Source organism: Poromitra crassiceps, assembly GCF_964638095.1.
Source record: "Poromitra crassiceps genome assembly, chromosome: 4".
In the NCBI taxonomy this organism is placed as follows: domain Eukaryota; kingdom Metazoa; phylum Chordata; class Actinopteri; order Beryciformes; family Melamphaidae; genus Poromitra; species Poromitra crassiceps.
In genome coordinates, this window is record NC_139626.1 from 72549980 (window position 1) to 72571531 (window position 21552).

Genomic DNA, 21552 nt, shown 5'->3' on the forward strand with positions numbered 1-21552 from the left:
TCAGTGCAGTCATAACTGTGAAACAAAATGTGCATTTGTGAGGCTTTGTTATAGTATGTGAACGGAAACGCACTCAACACACATTGGAGGTGGAACTAGAGATAGAGTGCTTTTGTTGTACAGGAAGCTGGGGAAAATGGTAGGGCTGTCCCAGAGTCTATTTTTCAAATACAAATAGACTCTCGGTTCCCAGATTGATTCAAACCTAATATTTTGAATGCATTCCCCCCGGCTGGAGAAGCCGGATATAAGCTCTTATTCTAACAGCTGGAACACAGTGTCTGCGTGAGCAGTGCGTGTGCGCTGCAGAACTGTTTTTAATTTTGGCCCGCATGTAAACAGGTATATCTTGTCTGCAGATTGAGCAGGATTTCACTCTGATGTCTCAGAGACGGAGAGAAGCCAGAGCAAGCCGCCGAAAGACAGCACGCAGCAGCCGACAGAGCCAGCCACGTCCCCGCCGACAGCAGAGGAGGAGCAGTGAACCGACACACACTATATCTACTGGCCTCATTGCCGTTACTGGGAAAGGCCAAAAAACTACTGATTTCTTTTGCACATACTGTAATCTGACACATATCTGAGAACTGTAAACCGTTTTGCAGGCATTCATTTAGTTTGACAGTTATTGAGAGTTGATTTGAATGAAGTTGTGGGCCATGCACTAATTACACACATTCCACATGAACTCAGAATCAACTCTCAATAACTGTCAAACTAACTGAATGTCTGCAAAACTGTTTACAGCCAAATAAATCAGCATTGTTTTTTGGTGGACTGTCACCTTAACCAAGTTGTTTTACTTGTCTAAACATAACCAGACAGACTATTTTAGGTTTTTACAAATAAGACACTTCCTATATAGCCACGAAGCTCTCGAAAATATCAAATCCCCTAGGGCAATAGAAACGCTGTTGATCAGTCTCCAAATTAATAACTCAGTGGACAAACCCATATCCAGCATGTAAAGTGGAATGGTAAAATGGACTGCATTTACACGTCGTTTTTAACAATGGAACAGACGAACTCTTGTTACTTTTCACATACAGTATAGTCACGCCGAGGGACTTCACAAATAGTCAACATAAGACGCTTTGGATATGTCACATTCATAAATTTATGTCACCTGAAAGAAGAATATTTTTGTGTTTCTACATTGTTTTTCAGAGCCTGCCTGTAAGCAGTGTCGTCCAAAGCAAAAAGAGTGGCAAGATGGTCTCAAAGCTCTGAGGGAGCGGACGGCGGCGGAGCGGAGACGGAGCCAGAGCGCTGTGGGTCAGCGGATCGCCTGAACGCTGCTGCGGTACTGTGGGCGGCTGGTCGGACCCCGCCCGGGCGTGGAGGACACGTCGGCCTGGCTGGCGTCAGCCAAGCACCTCTTACAAGATAGAAAATATACCAGGGACCCCCTCATTCTGATTTGTGATTTTGGGCTAAGCTTAATTGTTTCCACGGTAACATGCTTGACTTTTAAATTGATAGGTTTGTTAGATTAGAATGTAATCCATGAACAATTTTAGATTTAAAGCATACAATATTTTCATTGAACTATGAAGCTTTTGCAACAACAGAACTTTTTTTTTTTTTTTTTTTCCCTGAAAACTTTTTAACCAATAAATGGTATTTATATTTGGGAAAAGCTGCTTCTGTCTCTGTCCTTGGGTATTTTAAACTGCTCTCCCTTGTGCCGAACCTCCATTGTATATTTGAGTCTATTAAGTTCCTAGGCTCTAGCCAAAAAAAACCTAGGTGGCGTTGTCAGCAAACACCACTAAACCAGGCCACACGTTCAGTTCTGCTGAAGTGGGCAGGAAATCAACCCACAGATCCTTTTGATTGTACAAATGTGACCGTTTTGACAGAACTATGGTGTGATGATGCATGTTTTAGCACTGTGTGAATTTGGTCACTTTTCGTATGTGATCTTTCAGAAGATGCCAAACGATTTCGATTGGATTCAAATCAGGAAAGTCTATATTGAGTGAAATCTAATTCTGTGCTGTGTGTGCGTGCCCTTTGTGCGGGGGGGGGGGAGGGGGGGGGTGAGTGATGCATCTAATTAGCTGATCACTGTATGCTGTTAGAATAGCAGTCAAACCGGTTCTGAAAGGTAACAGTTGTCCTGCTTCCCCCCACAAATTTCATTCTTGAGGCTGGCAAGAGGTCCATGTAAATTAACCACTCAACAGTTGATGTCGCAATGTGCATGCACGTGGTCTAAATACGCTGCGCTGATTTGCTCAATGGATTTTTCGGCTTCCGCAAACAAACAGCTGTGGTGCTTGTTGCTTGTTGTCTTGGAAACATGAACTTTGAGCGCTTCCTGAATGGGTCAACCAAGGAGCAGGCAAAAGTGGCTTTGCATGTTTTGTTTTGTTCTAAGTTGTAAACAAAGGAAACAGACTGCACACTCATAACTCCTATGCAAGCAAATGTCCATCTGTTTAAATGAATTGTGTATGATTTTTTTTTGCAGGAACACTGACAATATCAGATGGTAGTGGGCAGGAAATCAACCCACAGATCCTTTTGATTGTACAAATGTGACCGTTTTGACAGAACTTGGTGTGATGATGCATGTTTTAGCACTGTGTGTGTGAATTTATGGCACTTTTTCTGGGTTTAGAAAGCTTCTTCTGTGACAAAGCATTTGATATACAGATGTCATAAGAGTTGTGACGATTCAAGCTCATTTATTGTTCCATATTAACTAAGGGTTAAGTAACAATGACAGAGCTTTAAAGACATTGGAATATCTATCAATGGCTGATGTTAGATAATCTATAATCCTCTAACAGCCTGGAAATATATTTGGCAGATAACATACAACAGCGTAGTCACTATAATGTACATGTAAGAGTGACCCGATACAGTAAGCTGGTCATTCTGAAGACACCTCAAAACCTACTTCGATACTTGATATCTGAAAGTCTATGAACCTAGATCAGGGGTGGGAAACATTTTTTTCCAGAGGGCCATACTGACTTACATATAAAGTAAGCAAAGCACATTGGACTGATAACTGCCAACACTCCTGATTTTTGTGCGGGTCTCTCTCTCTCCCGCTGTGATTGGTAATTTCTCCTGTTAATCTCCTGATATCATAGTGATACAAATCAAATGGATGTAGCAGATTAGATTTATTAATGTGATGCTGTCTTTTATTGACTTTTTGTGGGTGGTTCTGTTTTCCTTTGAGGACGTTGGATGCCGCATTTTGCCCACGTGTGTTATATACCTGCATAGAAAACAGAAGAAGTCACTTTTTAATCTCATACACTGCAGTGTTTAGCAGAGCCCTGCCCAGTGCCCACAGAAGTTTACTTAAACTCTATAATTATTTTATCTTCATTTATCTACAGACCAACATTTACAGTATAGATTCTCTTTCACATTTGACCTATTTCCCTGAGTTGGATTAATAAAGTTGTTGATCAATTGATTGACTGACTGAATGATGGTGGTTCATGTACTGTATGCATAGGCTAGTGACAATGAATAGATACCAGGGGAGAAATCAAACTAGGCTACTCATACAGTAAATCCTCCTATTTCAGGGTGAAAAGTTTGGCTGTCAGCTAAAGGTGACTAGTCGGTATTAATACAGTATTGTGACTAGCTTTTCGGATGTTAGGTAGTAAAGATCTGAATGTATATCAATCTAAAAGCTAACATCTCCCCACTGTCATAACGAGATGGGTCCATGCTACTGTAACGTTATATCAATTCGAGAAAAACTAGCTACTGTACAGTAGTTAGAAATGGCTGCAGGCCAATTCTAGATTCTATTCACAGATCGTAGTGTTTGCTAGCTAGCTAGCGCTAAGCTAACACTGATTCAATGTCACCATACAATATGCTTGAACCAAATTAAAACTTAACGCCCACACGTATAGTGACGCAGCTGCAGCTATCATGTTGTTTTGTTTAGTGTACTGTACAATAACGTAACGAACTCTGATAGGGCACATACTGTAGGTTGGCGTTAACCAGACAGTATATAACGCATCCGAGATATAAACGTTATGAATATAGCCACGTTATAAACAAACTAACGCTGGTGATCCGTATGGAAACATTGTTACTCGAAATGGTTAAAAGTTATATCAATTTGGTCATTCTGTAGCATTTTACTGCCATATAACATAACTAGCAGCTATGTTAGTAAGCCACATAGGACAACTAGCGCTGAACCGGAAGAACAAATACGTTTGCGTGGACTGTGACCCCGCAGCTTGAAACTGCTGCAACAGTGAGAGACACATTATGGACTATGAGGGCCCCTAGTGGTTGAATGCCATTATTCACATCTCAAACCATCTCAAAAACGTCACCGCATCGTCAAGCACAAAGTAATGAAAAAAATCTGTCACGACGGGAGTGGCTGCATCTGTAGACACGCAACGCAGCGGAGTAGGTGGGAGTTGACACAATGATTAGAGTGGAAGCGTATCGGCTCCGAAGCCATACCGCAGCGCAGACAGACCGAACACGGACTCAGTGGAATGTGGCCGTTACCCTTACGACACTGTCGTATGACACTTAAAGGGCCAGTCCCACTGATGTGGCGCATACACAACACAATCGACAACAGTGTAGCCTCCCCCATCCCTACCAATCAACAACCAACCAGAGAAGATTGACATTGTGTTCATCCAATGATGGTATCAAAATGTCATCTTCAACACTTCAACGCTAGAATGGATCAACCGGAGGAACATGAGAACTGGGTTTGAGGCATGGTTCCTCCGGCTGATGCATTTGTCACATCAACCCTCACTAACGAGGTAGTGATGGATCCTGTGATGACCTGACAGGAGAGGTGGGCCAAGTCATTATTTTGCAAGTCACAAGTAAGTCTCAAGTCTTTGCACTCAAGTCCCAAGTCAAGTCCCAAGTCATGACAGGCAAGTCCCGAGTCAAGTCCTAAACTTTGAGTTTCAACTCCTAAACAAGTCATAGTGTGCTCTTCCATTTTAACAACAGAGTAATATATAACATTTACACAAATCATAACAAAATTTGTATTCATTTGTTAAAACAAGTTGATCTACTATTGTTTACAGTAGTAGCCTATAGTATTTATGTCAGCTACTATAGGCTATATAGTGGGGCGGCATAGCTGACCTATCATTCATTTTGTGATACAAGCACCAAATTTTGCAGATGTGTTCATAGATATATTCTGAATAAAACTGAATATTGGGGCATCGCAAAATTGCCCCCTGGTGGCCGTGGAAGACATTTTTCAAAATAGCCACCATCGATTGGCTAATTAGCCTCGAGCTACACTGAATTACACAGACCCCGGCAGCTTTGACTGGTGTTGACTCGCTCCCCCAGTGGTCCCGATGCATCCATATACTTCTACTACCTTCAGATAAAGGTTGTAAGCTCACCTGTAACTATCGGTGACAATAGGCTTGTTTGAGTTGACTGCCGCCTCGCCTGGAAAGCAGACGAGAGCAGGCGAGCACAACCATACGAGGCATCAACAAGTCGAAAACACTGTTTTTCAAAAAAGGGCAGGGAGTTTTCAGGCTTTCGAATCCGCCCACTCCATATTTGGATAGGATGAGCTTTTGTGGGGCGGGCAAATTTCAGAACCAATGGCAGAGCTCTGTGCATTTCCTGCTCGCGCATGTGTAGTTTCAGTTAAAGCCAGCTAGCGCTAGGGTTGCCACCTTTCATGTAGAAAAATAAGGGACGCCCCCGCAGCAGGGGCCCCGCCGCTCCTCGGGGCCACGACCACCAGGGCCGAGGGCGGGGTGGAGCGCCAGTGGTAGTAAATCATAACTTAGATTGTTTCAAGAAAGCATTTAGATTGATACTTGAAGCTTGTAGTGCTTAATTAACAATGAACTAATAGATAGCTTTTCAGCTATAAACTCCTAACTAAATGGGTAGCCTATATTTGAGAAAAATATATTTGGTTAAAAATATTTACTTTCTCTGCGAACACTTTTTTTTACTTAACTTTTTGTCTGTTAATGCATTAGTAGCCTATTGAAGAATGCATTTTTCCAGATTGGTTGAGCATACTATGAGAGTTGTTTACTTTCCTCTCATGTGCACTATATTGATTAATGTAGATTAATGTTTATGACTGTAAAACTCCCAAATCACATCATAATAATGTAGCCTAGAGAAGCACCTCAGCAGCCAAGATTTATAGCAGACAGTATATCTATTTATTTCCTAGTACCCTAAATACAACTGGATAGGAAATCTAATTGATCAGATTCTGATCAATCAGCACATGATGTCCAGAAGGGATTAAAAAGCTGTCATTACTGTATCAGCCTCGGGAGTTGCTTGTGGGACACTGCAGGGTGTCCTCCTGACATGACGTGAATGTTGCTCTCCTGACTGAGACATGCTGCTGTAACGTGATATCTGCCAGGCCACCATGCTGCACCACCACAGAAAACACATGCTTTGCAGTTGGCTAAGTCAAATCTGACGCTCTAAACCACGTTCAACAACGTGTTAAACTCACCTCTGTTCACCAGCCTCCTGTCACTCATCCTGGTTCGATTCGGATTTGTGCCGTATTTACGAACGCACTCTTTTATCTTCGCTAATCCTGTCAAACCAAGTGTTTCTTCCCATTCACATCTGTATTTCAGAAACTTGGAAGAGTTTTCACTAGAAGTGGTGGAGTTGGGGCAGCCATTTCCCACCAGCATTGTGCGAAGACCCGCCCCATCCCTGTTCTCTGATCGGCTCAGACCCGATCAAAGCCAATCACCGAGCAGAGGCTCAGCCTGACCGTGACTGATGCCTAAAACTAACCAATCTACCAACAAAGGCAGCAGTATTAGCCAACCAGATGCAGAGTAGGGTGGGTTTTCATCACACAATGCGGGTGGGATGAAAATACGGAACAAACCCCGTCCCGTATCGGTTCAAAACAGGATGCATGATTTCACTGTCAGATACGGGACAATTCCGTATTTTAAGGGATGGGTGGCAACCCTAGCTAGCGCTGTGAATGGATCTGCTGGTGATGTTTCTCCCTTCCACCACCCCCTCGCTTCTCCTGTTCTCCTGTCCAAACCTCATGTCACCAGGCTCTCTCAGTCCAAACACCAGCATACCGTTTTACTTCGTCGAACCAAACGGTTCAGCTAACGCTATAATCGGGAGAGACCATAGAACATTTCACTCCGACCAAAACTCAAAAAAACATTAAAAAAATATTTTCTTTAAACACATTTTTTTACGTTTTGGTCCCAGTGAGATGTTATGCTATCTCCCCTGTTTCTAAATATATCTGTACCGTTTGTTTGAACCAGTAAAACTTTTTATAAGCATTTTACGAAATGTGTATGGGAAAATAAATGGCAGATGAAAATCTCTGGTTCAGTGCTGAAGCAGGAAGTAGGCGGTCATTTTGCCTCTCTACTGTTTGGATATTACCCAGAAGGCTTTGAGGCGGCTAACTTTTGACAAGAAAACCATCAAATCTGGCTAAAAAGTTAGATAAAAACAATACTTATTTGTAACACAAAATGCAATTCAGGAATATTTTAATATTGGACAAAATAAAATAAAATAAAATTGAAACCCTAAGAGAAACAAACAAACAAGAAACAAATCTTATCAAATGGGGTACGCGCGGTCTAATTTTGAGGTATCCATGCTTTTATCACTTCTCATCTGGATTATTAGGGGTCCAAGCACGAAGTGCGTGGATCCCTATTGTATCTGTTCCGTTTATTATTATTTTTCTTATTCTCCGCTAAAACAGTATGCACAGCAAAAACTGTAAGGGCTACAGTAGCCAGACTTTGCACATAGGTTGGAAATGTGCCCCACTACTCAGAGACAAAAAATTAGCCATATTGACCAGATGGTGGCGCTATAACAGACCATTTCACGTATTGGACCATAACTGCTGAACCGTGAGGCGTAGAATCAAAATTCCACATCTGCTGGATTCCCTGGATCAATACGCATCTATCCATATAGACCACGCCCATTTAAGTCTGCTAGATTTTCCGCCATCTTGGACTTTCTCAAAAAAAAAAAAAACGAACTCGTCCTAGGCCATCTGCCCGAATGAGCGCAGACTTTTTGTGTGTCATCTCTGGACTTCCCTGATTAAAAATCTTAGAAAGAATTTGGATACGTGAAACCGTCTTGAAATGATAAATGTTTAAACTTTTGTGTATTTACTTTTGTTCTTTTCCTGCCCTAAAAGTGTGTGGATCTCAGAAACCATACACCCCCCATCACCCAAACTTTCCACACAGGTTCACGACATCACCCACTACTCAGAGTAAAAAAATTACACCAATCCACCAGATGGTGGCGCTATAACAGCCAACCACCACTACTACTGCCGCTGCTGCTACTACTACTACTACTATTCTTAGTACTTCTGCTGCTACTATTGCTACCACTCCCACTACTACCAACACTACTACTACTACTATTACTACTACTGCTACTACTACTACTACTACTAGTACTGCTTGGAAACCGTCAGGTCACCGGATCTACACACACACACACACACACACACACACACACGCACACGCGCACACACACACACGTACACACACGCACACACATATACACCACACCTGCACCTAATTCTGGACTGATCACCACACACCTGCACTTAAGACGCTAATCAGCCTCTACACTCAGTGTGTGTCCGGCTGTGTTGGTGTTTCAGTCTGGTGTTTATCCTCCCTTCAGATGCATTATTAAGTAAGTTGTAGTTTTGTTAGCCATTGTTGAATTGCCATTCCAAGCCATCCTGATCTTAAAGGTGAATTGCATATGTTTTTCTCTTTAGCCATGGTTAAAATATATTGTTTATTGTTTGTTTGATTGTTATATTGTTTTTTATTGCTAAACATACTACTTCCTATGACTATTTTGTCTGTTTGCACACGCACACGCACACGCGCACACACACACGCACACACACACACACACACACGCACACGCACACTAAAATGGCCACCACTGGTGTACTTCATCTCCCAGAGTGCTTCACTCACTCACTTGTGGATTGTGCCACGTGGGTGGGGAGATGGGTGGAGCTATGGCTATAAAAGAAGTGCAAAACTTGCCCCAAACCCCAGTCTGCTGCTACAGAGGTGCTGTGAGCCAGTCCAACTCATGCTGACCTTAAAGGTGAATTGCATATGTTTTTTTCTTTAGCATGGTTGAAATATATTGTTTATTGTTGCTTTAATTGATTGTTACATTGTTTGTTTATTGCTAATTTGATGTCATTTGGATTGCTTGTTAACATTGTGTATTTGGGTAAATAATTCTGTTTGTGTTCTTATCCACAGACAACATGCTGATTGCCTCACTGTCACTTTTGATGTTGGGAAAATAAAATCACCCTGCACCTTGTCCTGCTGTGTGCCTGCCATCTTTCCTTGTGGTTTTATCTGGGTCCAGTGCTGAGGGGTCACATTGCCCTCACCTGTTCATAGGTGTGACACGCATTAACCGCTCATCCTGGCTGATATTTTACCACATGTTGAACAGAGTTGCTTTAACTTAAGAACACATAATTTGATAATTGTAAACCCAGTTCACCAATGTTTACACTGCAAAATGTATCACCAATGTATTTTACATGAAACAGAAGTTGGCGGGCTTGTAATCCTGCAGTGTGACTGAGCCAATCAGAGTTGGGCTGTGGTCAGGCTCTGTACCAGGTGCACTGAATCACTGATGAATGGAGATGGTGCAAGACAGTTGGCAGTATAGAGGGAACGTTTTTTAACATCCAATTCAACTTATCTTTGAAACCTGCTGAATGAAACCTCCAAAAGCCAAATCTGTGAGTTTAAAGGGAGGTTTACACAATCTGAAATATATTTTCAATGTTATGTAAAGGGAGGTATGAAGGTAATTTGAAGTGACGGCAATGTGTTGTGATTTGAAATGTATTCCTATCTTGTGTTTTAATTAAAGCCAACTGAGATGTTAGTTTTGGCCTTAAAGGGACACTCCACCGAAACAATGCTTATTTATTTTGCACATCTCGCACATCCGAAAACAGTTTAGCAGGCATTCATTTAGTTTGACACTTATTGAGTTGATTTGTGAAAGGTATAGTTTGGTTTATTTGAAGTGGGGTACTATGCGGTACTTGCATGCAGTCGGTGTACTGGGTAAAGCACTCTGGACGCATCACACACAGAGATAGAACTGTACTCTAACCACAACAGAGCTGTCTGCTGAGTGAAGTTGACCATGAGAAAAAACAAATACATAGAATGCTTCCATACTGCTCACCTGGTGTAATCAAACTCTCCACAAGCCCTGAGATGCCAAGTTGACTTGAAAATGTCATTTACACCCTGATTCTAGCTTAAATGTTCACTGTAGCAAGGTTGTACCTTAGTTGGTGTAATTCAGCCGCTAGCTCCAGTGCACATTGCCACACACACACACACACACACACACACACACACACACTACTATTACTACTGCTACTACTGCTTGAACCCGGTCAGGTCACCAAATCTCAACCAAACTTTGTGCACTTGTGCACATACCAACTCTGATTAAATGTGCAATTCAGTGTCTATATTATCTGACATACACCCCCCAAGTCACCGGAAGCTTGGACCCCGCATCGCCGCTTGCGGCTATATTTGTAATTATTATTACATGTGTGCTTATTATGTTCTTTTTGGGCTCCTTGTGCAGAGAAAATTCCCTGAGGGGCAATAAAGGTTTCATTCATTCATATAATAATAATAATAGGATATAATATGAATAAAGATTTGATGAGACACAGAAGCTGCTGAACAAAAATAAAACACACACACACACACACACACACACACCGTGGCTAGCAGGCCTCGCTAGCACGCTACAGTTTTCCTTTGTTCTCAACAAGAGATGTGTGTGTTTCCCATGTTTCCCCTCATTGATTGTTACAGTTGATCTGAAAATAGGCGAGTAATCTATGGTTTATGTCCCGCCAAATAACTTATTGATAAGAAACGCTGGAGAGGGACAATCGCACACAAGAGACCCGCCATTTTGGAGACACCCATGACGATGACACCACGCAAAAGGAGCCGATTTTCGGGCCAAAATGGCGGCAGCGTTGACCTAACATTTGCTTCTTTCTTTGTTACTCTTCGACTACTCCACACATCAAAATGTGCTAAAACATTTATATTACACAGTCTATGGCTAAAGCACACATCTCAGAATCAGAATCAGAATCAGAAAGACTTTAATGATCCCCGGGGGGAAATTGGGACAAGTTACAGTTGCTCGTTCACATAACACAGATAGCATAAAATAAAATAAAATAAAATACACAGTAGTAATGCGATAGTAAAATAAGCAGAATGAGAAGAAGAAAGAACACAACATAGCATGGAATAAACAGTATAACAGTATAAACAGTAAACAGTATTAAATGCAATAGGAGCAAAAAAGTGGAGTACGTCTAAGTAAGCAATACGTAGAGTAAGTATACCTTACGTGCCGAATGTCATTATTGCACACTGAACTTATATTATTATTCGGCCTGCCCCATACGTTACACGTGGCTCAGCCATGCACTTTTCCAGTTAGCCTATCTTTATTGCACACTGAAGTTATATTATTCGGCTTGCCCTATACGTTACACGTGGCTCAGCCAGGCACTTTTCCAGTTAGCCTATCGGCTGGCTCAGTCTCAGGGAGACTGAGCGTCTCCGAGGTGCTCTTTTAAGAGAGGCATTAAATAGACCAATGGCCACAGGCAGGAATGACTTCCTGTGCCTCTCCGTGTTGCATCTGGGTGGAATCAGTCTCTCACTGAATGTACTCCTGTGTTTGACTAGCACGCCGTGGAGTGGGTGCGAGTCATTGCTCATGATGGAGCGTAGCCTGGATAACGTTCTCTTCTCTGACACCGCAGTCAGAGAGCCCAGGTCCAGCCCCACAATGTCCCTGGCTTTACGGATCAATTTGTTAAGTCTGTTGGCATCCGCTGCCTTCAGCCTGCTGCCCCAGCACACAATAGCATAGAGGAAGGCACTAGCCACTACCGACTCATAGAACATCCTCAGCATGGTCCGGCAGACGTTGAAGGACCTCAGCCGTCTCAGAAAGTAGAGACGGCTTTGCCCCTTCTTGTAGAGTGCATCAGAGTTCTTAGCCCAGTCTAGTTTATTGTCAATGTACATGCCCAGGTACTTGTAATCCTCCACTATGTCAACACTGACCCCGTGGATTGAAACAGGGGTCACCGGAGCCTTGACCCTCCTTAGGTCCACCACCAGCTCCTTTGTCTTTGACACGTTGAGCTGCAGGTGGTTCTGCTCACACCATGTGACAAAGTTGGCCACCACATCCCGATACTCATCGTCATCGCCATCTTTGATACATCCCACTATCGCAGAGTCATCAGAGAACTTCTGAAGGTGGCAAGTCTCTGTCTGGTAGGTGAAGTCCGTGGTGTAGATGGTGAAGAAGAAGGGAGAGAAGACCGTCCCCTGTGGTGCTCCCGTATTGCTGACCACTCTGTCTGACACACAGTTCTGCAGGCGAACATACTGTGGTCTGCCAGACAGGTAGTCCACAATCCAGGCCACCAGGGGGGCATCCACTCGCATCGCCATCAGCTTCTCACCCAGTAGAGCCGGCCTGATGGTGTTGAACGCACTGGAGAAGTCAAAGAACATGACTCTCACCGTGCTGGCAGGGTTGTCAAGGTGGGCGTAGGCGCGGTTGGTCAAGTAGATGACCGCGTCCTCCACTCCCAGTCGGGGCTGGTAGGCGAACTGGAGGGGGTCAAGGGATGGTTTGACCATAGGCCTGAGCTGCTCCAGGACGAGTTTCTCCAGGGTCTTCATGATGTGGGATGTCAAAGCTACCGGCCTGTAGTCGTTGGAGCCACTGGGTCTTGGCTTTTTCGGTACAGGAACGATACAGGACATTTTCCACCTCACGGGGACCTTTTGGAGACTCAGGCTCTTGTTGAAGATCAGCTGTAGCACATCACACAGCTGGGGGGCACAGGCTTTGAGCACCATGGGGCTGACGCCATCCGGGCCAGCTGCTTTTCTCGTGTTTAGTCTCCTCAGCTGATTCTTCACCTGGTCCGCTGTGATGGTCAGCGTGGGTGGGGGGGGAGTGGCATCATCAGCTCTGAAGCCCATCGGGGGGGGGGGGAGGGGGTGTGTGGCCTCGTCTCTGGGTGACGGGGTATGAGGGGGGGGGGAGGTGGGCCATCAGGGCCATCAGCCGGAGCCAGAGGGAGAGAGAGGGGGGGGGAGAGCCGTGTGGCGGGGGCTGCTGTTGGAGTGCTGCAGTCAGGAGAGTCGGGGGAGGGGGCTCCCGGGCCAGCTGCATCAAATCTATTGAAAAACAGATTCAATTCATTGGCCCGATCAACCCCCCCCTCCACCCCCCCGCTGCCAGCTTTGTTAAAGCCAGTAATAGCTTTCACACCCCTCCACACCTCTCTCATATTGTTCTGCTGGAGCTTCGCCTCTAGCTTCGACCTGTAGCATTCTTTCGCTACTCTGATGCTCCCTTTCAGCTCCACCTGGATGGCCCTGATCCCCTCTCTATCACCCGACCTAAATGCTCTTTTCTTGGCGTTCAGGATGGCCTTGATGTCCTTAGTTACCCAGGGTTTATTGTTCGGGAAACATTTTATTTCCTTTGTGGGTATGTTGCAGTCCACACAGAAATTTATGTAGTCCGTAATGCACTCTGTGATCCCGTCAATATTCTCGCCATGTGGGTCACAGAGTGCCTGCCAGTCAGTTACCTCAAAACAGGCTCTAAGAGCCTCAGTTCCTTCCTCTGACCATACCCTCACTGTCCTGGAGGTCACAGGCAGTTTTTTCACCATCGGGGTGTATCTAGATCTGAGGTAGACTAGATTGTGATCGGATCGGCCAAGCGGGGGGAGGGGTGACGAAGAGTAGGCCGCATCCTTCACGTTCGCGTACATCAAGTCAATTGTCCTGTCGCCCCTAGTGCTGCAGCTCACGTACTGCTTAAAGTTGGGCAGTGTTTTCATCATAGTCATGTGATTAAAATCCCCCGATATCAGTACCAATGCACTCGGATGCTTAGTCTGGAGTCCAGCAATGGCGTTGTGGATATTGTCACACGCTGATATCGGGTTAGCAGAAGGGGGGATGTAAATCGCCACAACAATCACATGAGAAATCTCCCTAGGTAGATAGTATGGCCGTAATCCCACAGCTAAAAGCTCTGTGTCCGGTGAGCGCGAGCATTCTTTAATGCTGATATGAGCCGGATTGCACCATCTATTGTTAACAAGAATGGCAAGGCCACCACCTTTTTTCTTACCACTCAAGGTGCAATCGCGGTCCGCCCGTATCGTCTGGAAGCCATCAATTGATGCGTTACAGTCCGGAATGTCCTTATTTAGCCAGGATTCCGTGAAACACATTAAGCTGCACTCGCGAAATTCCCTCTGAGTCCTCGCCAGACCTGTTAATTCCTCCATCTTATTCGCTATCGATCTAACGTTGCCCATGATCATCGAGGGGAGATTTGGCTTGAATCTCCGACGTTCTCTCCTGGCTTCGTTTTTCCTCTGCCTCGCTCTTCTGCCTCTCCCCCTTCTTCCACGCGGTGCATTCTTTATCAGTTCCTCCGGAATAAGCGGCGCTGGGACCGACTCGCCGGCCGGCGAGCGGAGCTCCAGCAGCTGTTCTCTGCTGTAAACAATAGCCGCATGTCCTGGCGCCAGCTGTTGTCCCCAGGCGATACATTGTAAGAGCAGTAAACCGGTCAAAAATACGTTAAAAATTCCTCTGAACCGCATGGTTACAGACGGATACACTATTTACACAATATATACACACGATAAGTGTTAGAAAAGAGCGATAATAATAATAATAATACAAAGAGCACGGAAACGAACGAGCAACTGCAACAAGCGACCTTTCCTGGTCGACGCCTGCGCACATATCTATCCATAACTATATGTTCGCACAGTCCTAAAACAGAAACAAAACAAAAGGAGGAAAATCCAGGAGGTGCTCCACACTGTTGCAGCCATCTAGGCTATAAGTAAGTCCCATAATGTTGTGTGTTGTGCGGAGTTCTGCGCCCGGACCGCACTCGCAGATAACGTTTAAAGAATCTTCTTTAATCCAACAATCCATCTACATGCACACGGTGTTAGTGTTTCACGGGAAACACTAACGTTACAACTGGGGCATTCCCTGTGAATTCTCCACTGTGCAGGAATGTGAATAAAAGGGCTGATTGGCGGATACCCAAACAAAGGCCGGCCGACACCACCCGAGCAGCCAATCAACACAGCTATGCAAATCCTTTTGTTTCCGCATTCTCCGCAGAGAAAACCCCTCAACTTTTATTTGACAAGATTAACGCATTTAATGATCCCCAAACGTCTTCATTTTATATGGAATGGATAGTTAGTTCAAATAATATATTTTGGACTATTGTAAAAAATGCAAAAGAAATAGACTTTGGTCCTCTGTAGTGGAAAACTACTAGCCACGAGTTGCGGGACCTGGCGACAGCAGCCGTCACAATTCTCCACACTCCATAGTCCCAGCATGGTGTGCAGCCACTTTTATAAACTTTGGCTGGGAGGGGCCTAGGCACGAGAGATAGGCGGGCTGGGTTTGGTGACATCACTGATCAAGCTACGTCACAGATCAAGAGCTCAGCCAATAGAAAGGGAGGAAAATTGGGAGTCTACAGCTGGCCTTTTTGGTTTGTATGGAACTGCATGGGTATGTGAGAAGAGAAGAGGAATTACTCAGATTTACAGTAAATGTCAGGACTTTGACCTGGATTCCTCAAGAACACAGCTAATTTCCAATATATATTGATTTTCAGCAGAAAAAAGTGGAAAAAGTGTTGAGTATCTCTTTAACTGCATTGAGCCTACTACTGTACATCAAACCACACAGCTGTTTCATCCATGGCTATGATGTCCCTCTTATCTTATTTTTGCTCAATCATCTGCATTGAAAATGTGACAAAATTCACCAGCTTCTATGTGAAGTGGTGGCTTTCTGGGCAGTAGACGTAGCCTAGGCCAGTAGTTTTCAGGGTCCCCAGCAACGGACGGACGGACAGACAGACAGACAGACAGACAGACAGACAGACAGACAGACAGACAGGCAGACAGATGGAGTACTTTATGTATTCCTGGAGGGAAATTATGGTGTTACAACAGCAGCAACATCAATGACAGTGACAGCATAACCTCTATCAAAAACACACAGAGGTAGAGGTAGGTGTCTAGTCATGTCTAGGTAACTATAGTGTCTAGGTAACGTGTAAAATAACATGATATTACGCTTGGGGGAAACATGTAAGTCATACTAGTGTTACAAGCAAGTCACAGGTCCATAACAGTATGGCTGAGTTTGATGAAGTCACAGGTCCATGACAGTATGGCTGAGTTTGATGATGAAGTCACTGCAGTCCCTCGTCTGGACTGTAAATCTATCAACGTCCTTTGTCAAACATCAAAAAACTACCAGACGTCCTCTAGGATTAGTTAGACTTTGGGAACACTTTATAATAACACATTATTCAAGATTCAAGATTCAAGATTCAAGATTGTTATTGTCACTCCGTAGTACAAGTATCACGTGTGAAATTCTTGTGCTGTAGACTCCGTTACAACATAGTGCAAAATAACAGGGCATATAGGTGCAGGAAAACAAGAGAAGCAACAAGCAATAAGGCAGTAAAGCAATAAGACAAGCCAGCTAGTTGGGAGTTTATTTGTGTATGTTAAGGAGTCTCGTGGCCTGCGGGAAGAAACTGTCCCTCAAGCGATTTGTGGGTGCTTTTGGGACCCTGTATCTCCTCCCTGAGGGTAACAGGGAGAACAGGCTGTTGTGGGGGTGGTTTGTGTCCTTGATGATCTTCAGGGACCTCCTGAGGCACCGCTGGTTGTACAGTTATTAAGCATTAGTTAAGTATTAGTAAATACTTAACTCATCATTTATAAAGCATTGTTCATAGATTACTAAGCATTTGTAAGTAATTCATAAACACAGTTATAAATGTTTTATTCCTGATTAATAAGCTAATTTATAATTATTTAACAATTGTACTTAATCTCATTTATAAATGCTTTGTAGGGCAAAGATAGTCCTCACTTTAGATTAGCTCACACTAAATACTTAACTAACAACTACGAACTGCCTTAACTAACAATTACTAACTACTTTAATTACATGGGGCAATGGCACGGGAAGCCCGGTGCGGTGGGTGCTGCAGCACCCCCTAGTGGCAAGAGATGGAATTTTCGAAATTGTTGAATTTGGCGAGTGGATATCTTCTCTATAGACCAGGGGCACTCAATTAAAATTCAAAGAGGTCCAGTTAGAGGAAATTTCCTCAAGCAAAGGTCCGGAACATTGTAACGTAGCTTACGCTATAATTCAGTGCCATTGAACTCAATGATTGAAGTAGCCTAATGGTACAATGTCTGTATGTAGTCAACAACTGACTGTTAAATCAAAATAAACATCAACAATGCTTATTTACCGTTTTCATATTTAAAGGGGGACTAACCCCCTAGATATGTATTAGAACAGTGATTTGAAAATACCTATGGAAAAAACCAAGAAATGACATATGCTCTTGTCTATACTGGACTCTTTGGCTGTGTTGAAGTCCAGATTTTTTTTCGGAAATCGACGCCATTACAGTTTGCCTATTGCCTCAAAAATAATTTATTTGAGAGGGGCCATATCTGTATAAATATCAACAATTAGCCAACGCTGGTGGCCTGTATGGAAAGAGCTTTGCTCAAAATGGTTGAAAGTTATATCAATTTGGTAATTCAGTGGCGAACTAGAAATTTAATTATTTTTCTGCATGTAACTCTATGGCAGTGTGTTGAACTACGTTACGAGAGCAAAGTGGCATGGGCTCGTTACAGCAGCACACCGCACAATACGACAAACCCCCCGTTCTGGGGTAACACAATGCGAGATTTCTCTACGTCATTCCCTCGTCCAAGTTGCCATATAGTCCCTTTTTCATTTTAGTTTGGGGGCTTTTCGTAATTCTTGTTAAAAGTTGTGCAAAAGTTTTTTCCTCTCAGCGCAGTGCAGGCTGCCTGCGCCTCCTCCCTCCATGCATGCATGGAACAGGGGCGCTTGTAACCTCACGGAGCAACAAACAGACAGAAATAGCTGGTGTGCGATTTAGAGAATACAGTCTGAGATTGGGTACAGGATTGAGGGAATCCCGCATCTGTTTGCGAAGGTGCGACTGGACAGGACGCTTTTCACAGACGGGCACAGTAGTCGGAGCGAGGCGAGTGTCTCAGGGCTACTCAGGGCAGAGCTGCAGATCTCTCCTTCTCCTCCGCGCATTCAGTCTGTCCAAAATCATTACCGATATAATCTCAGTAGGAGGGATGCAGGGAAATGATAGTAGCCGATGTGTTTAGAGAAGCTTTGTCACGTTGTCACGTCGTAGTATAGCGTTATATTTTACATGTGCGCTAAACTGCGACCATATTTGTTTGCGGAAATATCAGACTGCTCTCTCTACTCTCAGAGCACAGAGAGCTCTGCTCTGCTGCGCGCGCCCGCGGAGCTTGGAGCTAGTGCATGAGGTTTACAGTACGACTCTCTCCCGCATGCCTGGGCTGGAGAGAGCTGCTTCCAACTCGGACTGATAATATATACATCATCATTCGAGCTTATTCAGGTAAGATATAAATAAAGTAGTGACACATTCAGCGGGAAACTAACTATAATTAAGACATGTGCCAACTTTGACAACGTTTGGTTCAGTATTTTAAGAGCAAACTTCAATAAGAATAGGCTTGGAGTTCTGAGGAGCCGAAAGGGTACAGAGGGGGTAGGGGAGTAATTATCTTGAAATCCCATAGTCTTTGGGGGCACTGTGACGTCAGTGTGCCCCTAATCTCCCATTCATTTGAGAAAAAAAAAAAAGCAGTCTTTGACCCTAAGAGGGCGCTTATGCCAGGTATGCTGCTGAAAAATGATACAAATGGTAAAATGGCAACAGTTTGGTGTCAAATGTGGAAATTCTGACCAGAATTCTTCACACATCACCCCCAAAGTCATATATATTGGTTAAAAGCTGAAAAAAAGTGTTTTGGAGGTTAGTTCTCCTTTAACTGGATTAATTATACATAACTAGCCTACTATAATAAATAAATAATCTTTTCTCATTTCAAGTAAAATAATGCATTTAAAAATAAGATACAACAGAGTGCTTTGGAAAAATGTGCATCTTAAAATGAAGTGCTTTAATTTAAATTTAAGAGAAATAACTTTCCCCTTTTCTTCACTCCATTTCACATTTAACACTCTCAGCCAACAAACAACCTTTTCTCTTGAGAGAAGTGAGCTCCCTATCTATCTATCTATCTATCTATCTATCCATCTATCCATCTATCTATCTGTCTATCTGTCTGCCTGTCTGTCTCTGTCTGTCTGTCTGTCGATCAACCTCGCATGCTGTTGCGTTGGGCAGTGAGTGTGCCCTGGTGTGTGTATGCTCATGTGTGGCGCTTCCATAGACCGGTCAGGATCGCACCGCACTTCACACGAGACATACTGGTTTTAATCTGTCTGCCCGTAAGAACAATGAATGGACATGTAAGAGTGGTTTCTTTTGAGCACACCATGTGAAATTACTATCTCTCGCCTCGCGTCACCTCCCCTCCGTCCGTGTGTCACACTCTCGCAGCACCACTCGAAGCAACAGAGAGAAACGATTCGCTTGGCCGAGTAGCATCACGTGTGATGATTTACAGCGCGTGCATTGGTCTGTGAGCTTCCTGGCAGATAAACCAGTAGTACCGTAAATACTATAAAAGCATGTGCCGGTTAAAATAGAAACGCTCCGTGAAAATGTAAGTTATCAATGATTTGTAGGTTATAGGGCTCGGTCCGGATAGGACGGTGTCTCGGTCCGGATGCAGACCGGAGTCCGGACTTTGAGGATCGCCGCTATAGACGATCTTTGCTCAACGCAGTGGTTCTTGGGTATAGGATCCACACAATGTGAAGCGTGCACTCTATGGTGCACTCCGGGAAATGCTGAAGTTTTGTTTACTTAGCCTCACGTTGAAACTAGTGTTTACATAGCTGTGTTTACTTTGTTCACGGAGTCGGAGACACGCTTTGTGAAGAGAAAGAAATACGAGATGACAAGGCAGGAAAAAAGAAAGGCTATCACTGTCCCTGATTCCTGAGGGTAAATTGAGTAATGATGCAGAGAAGAGGAGAATATACTGAATAATGACATCACAACAGTATAATCCTAATGTTAATTTAAAATTAAATATTCCTCTAAATATGGCTAAAAGTAAAAGAAAATCTAATTTTCACGGAGAGTCCCTTCCTTACAGCACCCCCTACTTAAAAGTACTTTCAGTGCGGCTGATAGATGGCTTATTTTTGTAGGCTCTATCCAGAAATCGCCGCCATTTGGTTCTTCAGTGGAAAAGTCTAAGGGGATTTTAGAATGGGCATTTCACTTAAATGCACAAATGAAGGTCTGAGGTTAACAAACGTTTATGGGAACGCAAATTTGGGTTCAGCATGATACTCTTCACAAACGTGAATAACTTTTATGCCTTTTGAAGCGTTTTATAAAAAAAACACATTTACGTTCCAAAAGCCTAAAAAGTTATTCACGTTTGTGAAGATTATCATGCGGGAACCCAAATTCGCGTTCCCATACACTTTTGTTAACCACAGACCTTATTTTATGCATTTAAGCAAAACCCCTATGTTAAATCCCATAGACTTTTCCACTGAAGAACCCGAAAGTATACTTTACGAAAGTATATACCAGGGGTGGCCCTGGCCACACCCTGAAATCTGATTGCCACCACAAAATCCTGAGGGTGCCAGTGTCCACATCTTTCAAAGCCGTGGCTTAATTACAAAATTGAAAATTATAAACTTTTTTTTAATCTAAATGCATACCTGCCAAGGCTTTGGAAAATGCTACCTTACCTCTAAAGGGGAGACTCATGGGTAACCACAGAACCCATTCTCATTCAGAGTCGGGTGAGAGGTCAAGGGACCCCTTTGAAAATGGCAATGCCAGTTTAGCCTAAATTTGGAGAGTTATTTAGACCCCTTGTGGAGTATCTAGCATGACATAGTTGATACCAATGGATGCCCTAGGTCTTCTAGTTTCATATCATACCAGGCTCTTCATGCTAGCTTTAAAAATGAGGAATTCTTCACATTTCACCAAATTTCAGGAGACCAGGCTGAAAACTTTGAGTGCCTCACTCACCAGTGGCCAGACGAAGGTCAGCCAGCCAGGAGTCTTCAAAGCAGGCACAGTGGAGCAGGTAGTGTCCCTGAAGGAACCCGTTGAGTGAGCAGAAGACGGCTGCCAACACGACGATCTGCAGAGGGCAGGGCCGTCCTCGGGTCAGCAAGGCGTAGACGAACGTCCTGAGAGAGCAACAGGTTAACACAGTGGTGTCCAGGGCCGCCTCACTACAATTGCCCCCTCCTTCCACTTTCAGGCTCAACACACTACAGAAAAACACAAGACAATGTGTACACACAC

General features: G+C 43.8%; 1 protein-coding gene across 1 annotated transcript in view; it reads right to left on the minus strand.

Annotated features, from left to right (window-relative positions):
• srd5a2a (steroid-5-alpha-reductase, alpha polypeptide 2a) overlaps positions 1 to 21552 on the minus strand; it is a gene marked incomplete at its 3' end in the record, with an annotated part of 128304 nt that overhangs the window by 50069 nt on the left and 56683 nt on the right. The window contains exon 2 of the mRNA XM_083636062.1: positions 21271 to 21434. Coding sequence (XP_083492188.1) covers positions 21271 to 21434 — 164 coding nt within the window. The remainder of the gene's footprint in view (positions 1 to 21270; positions 21435 to 21552) is intronic.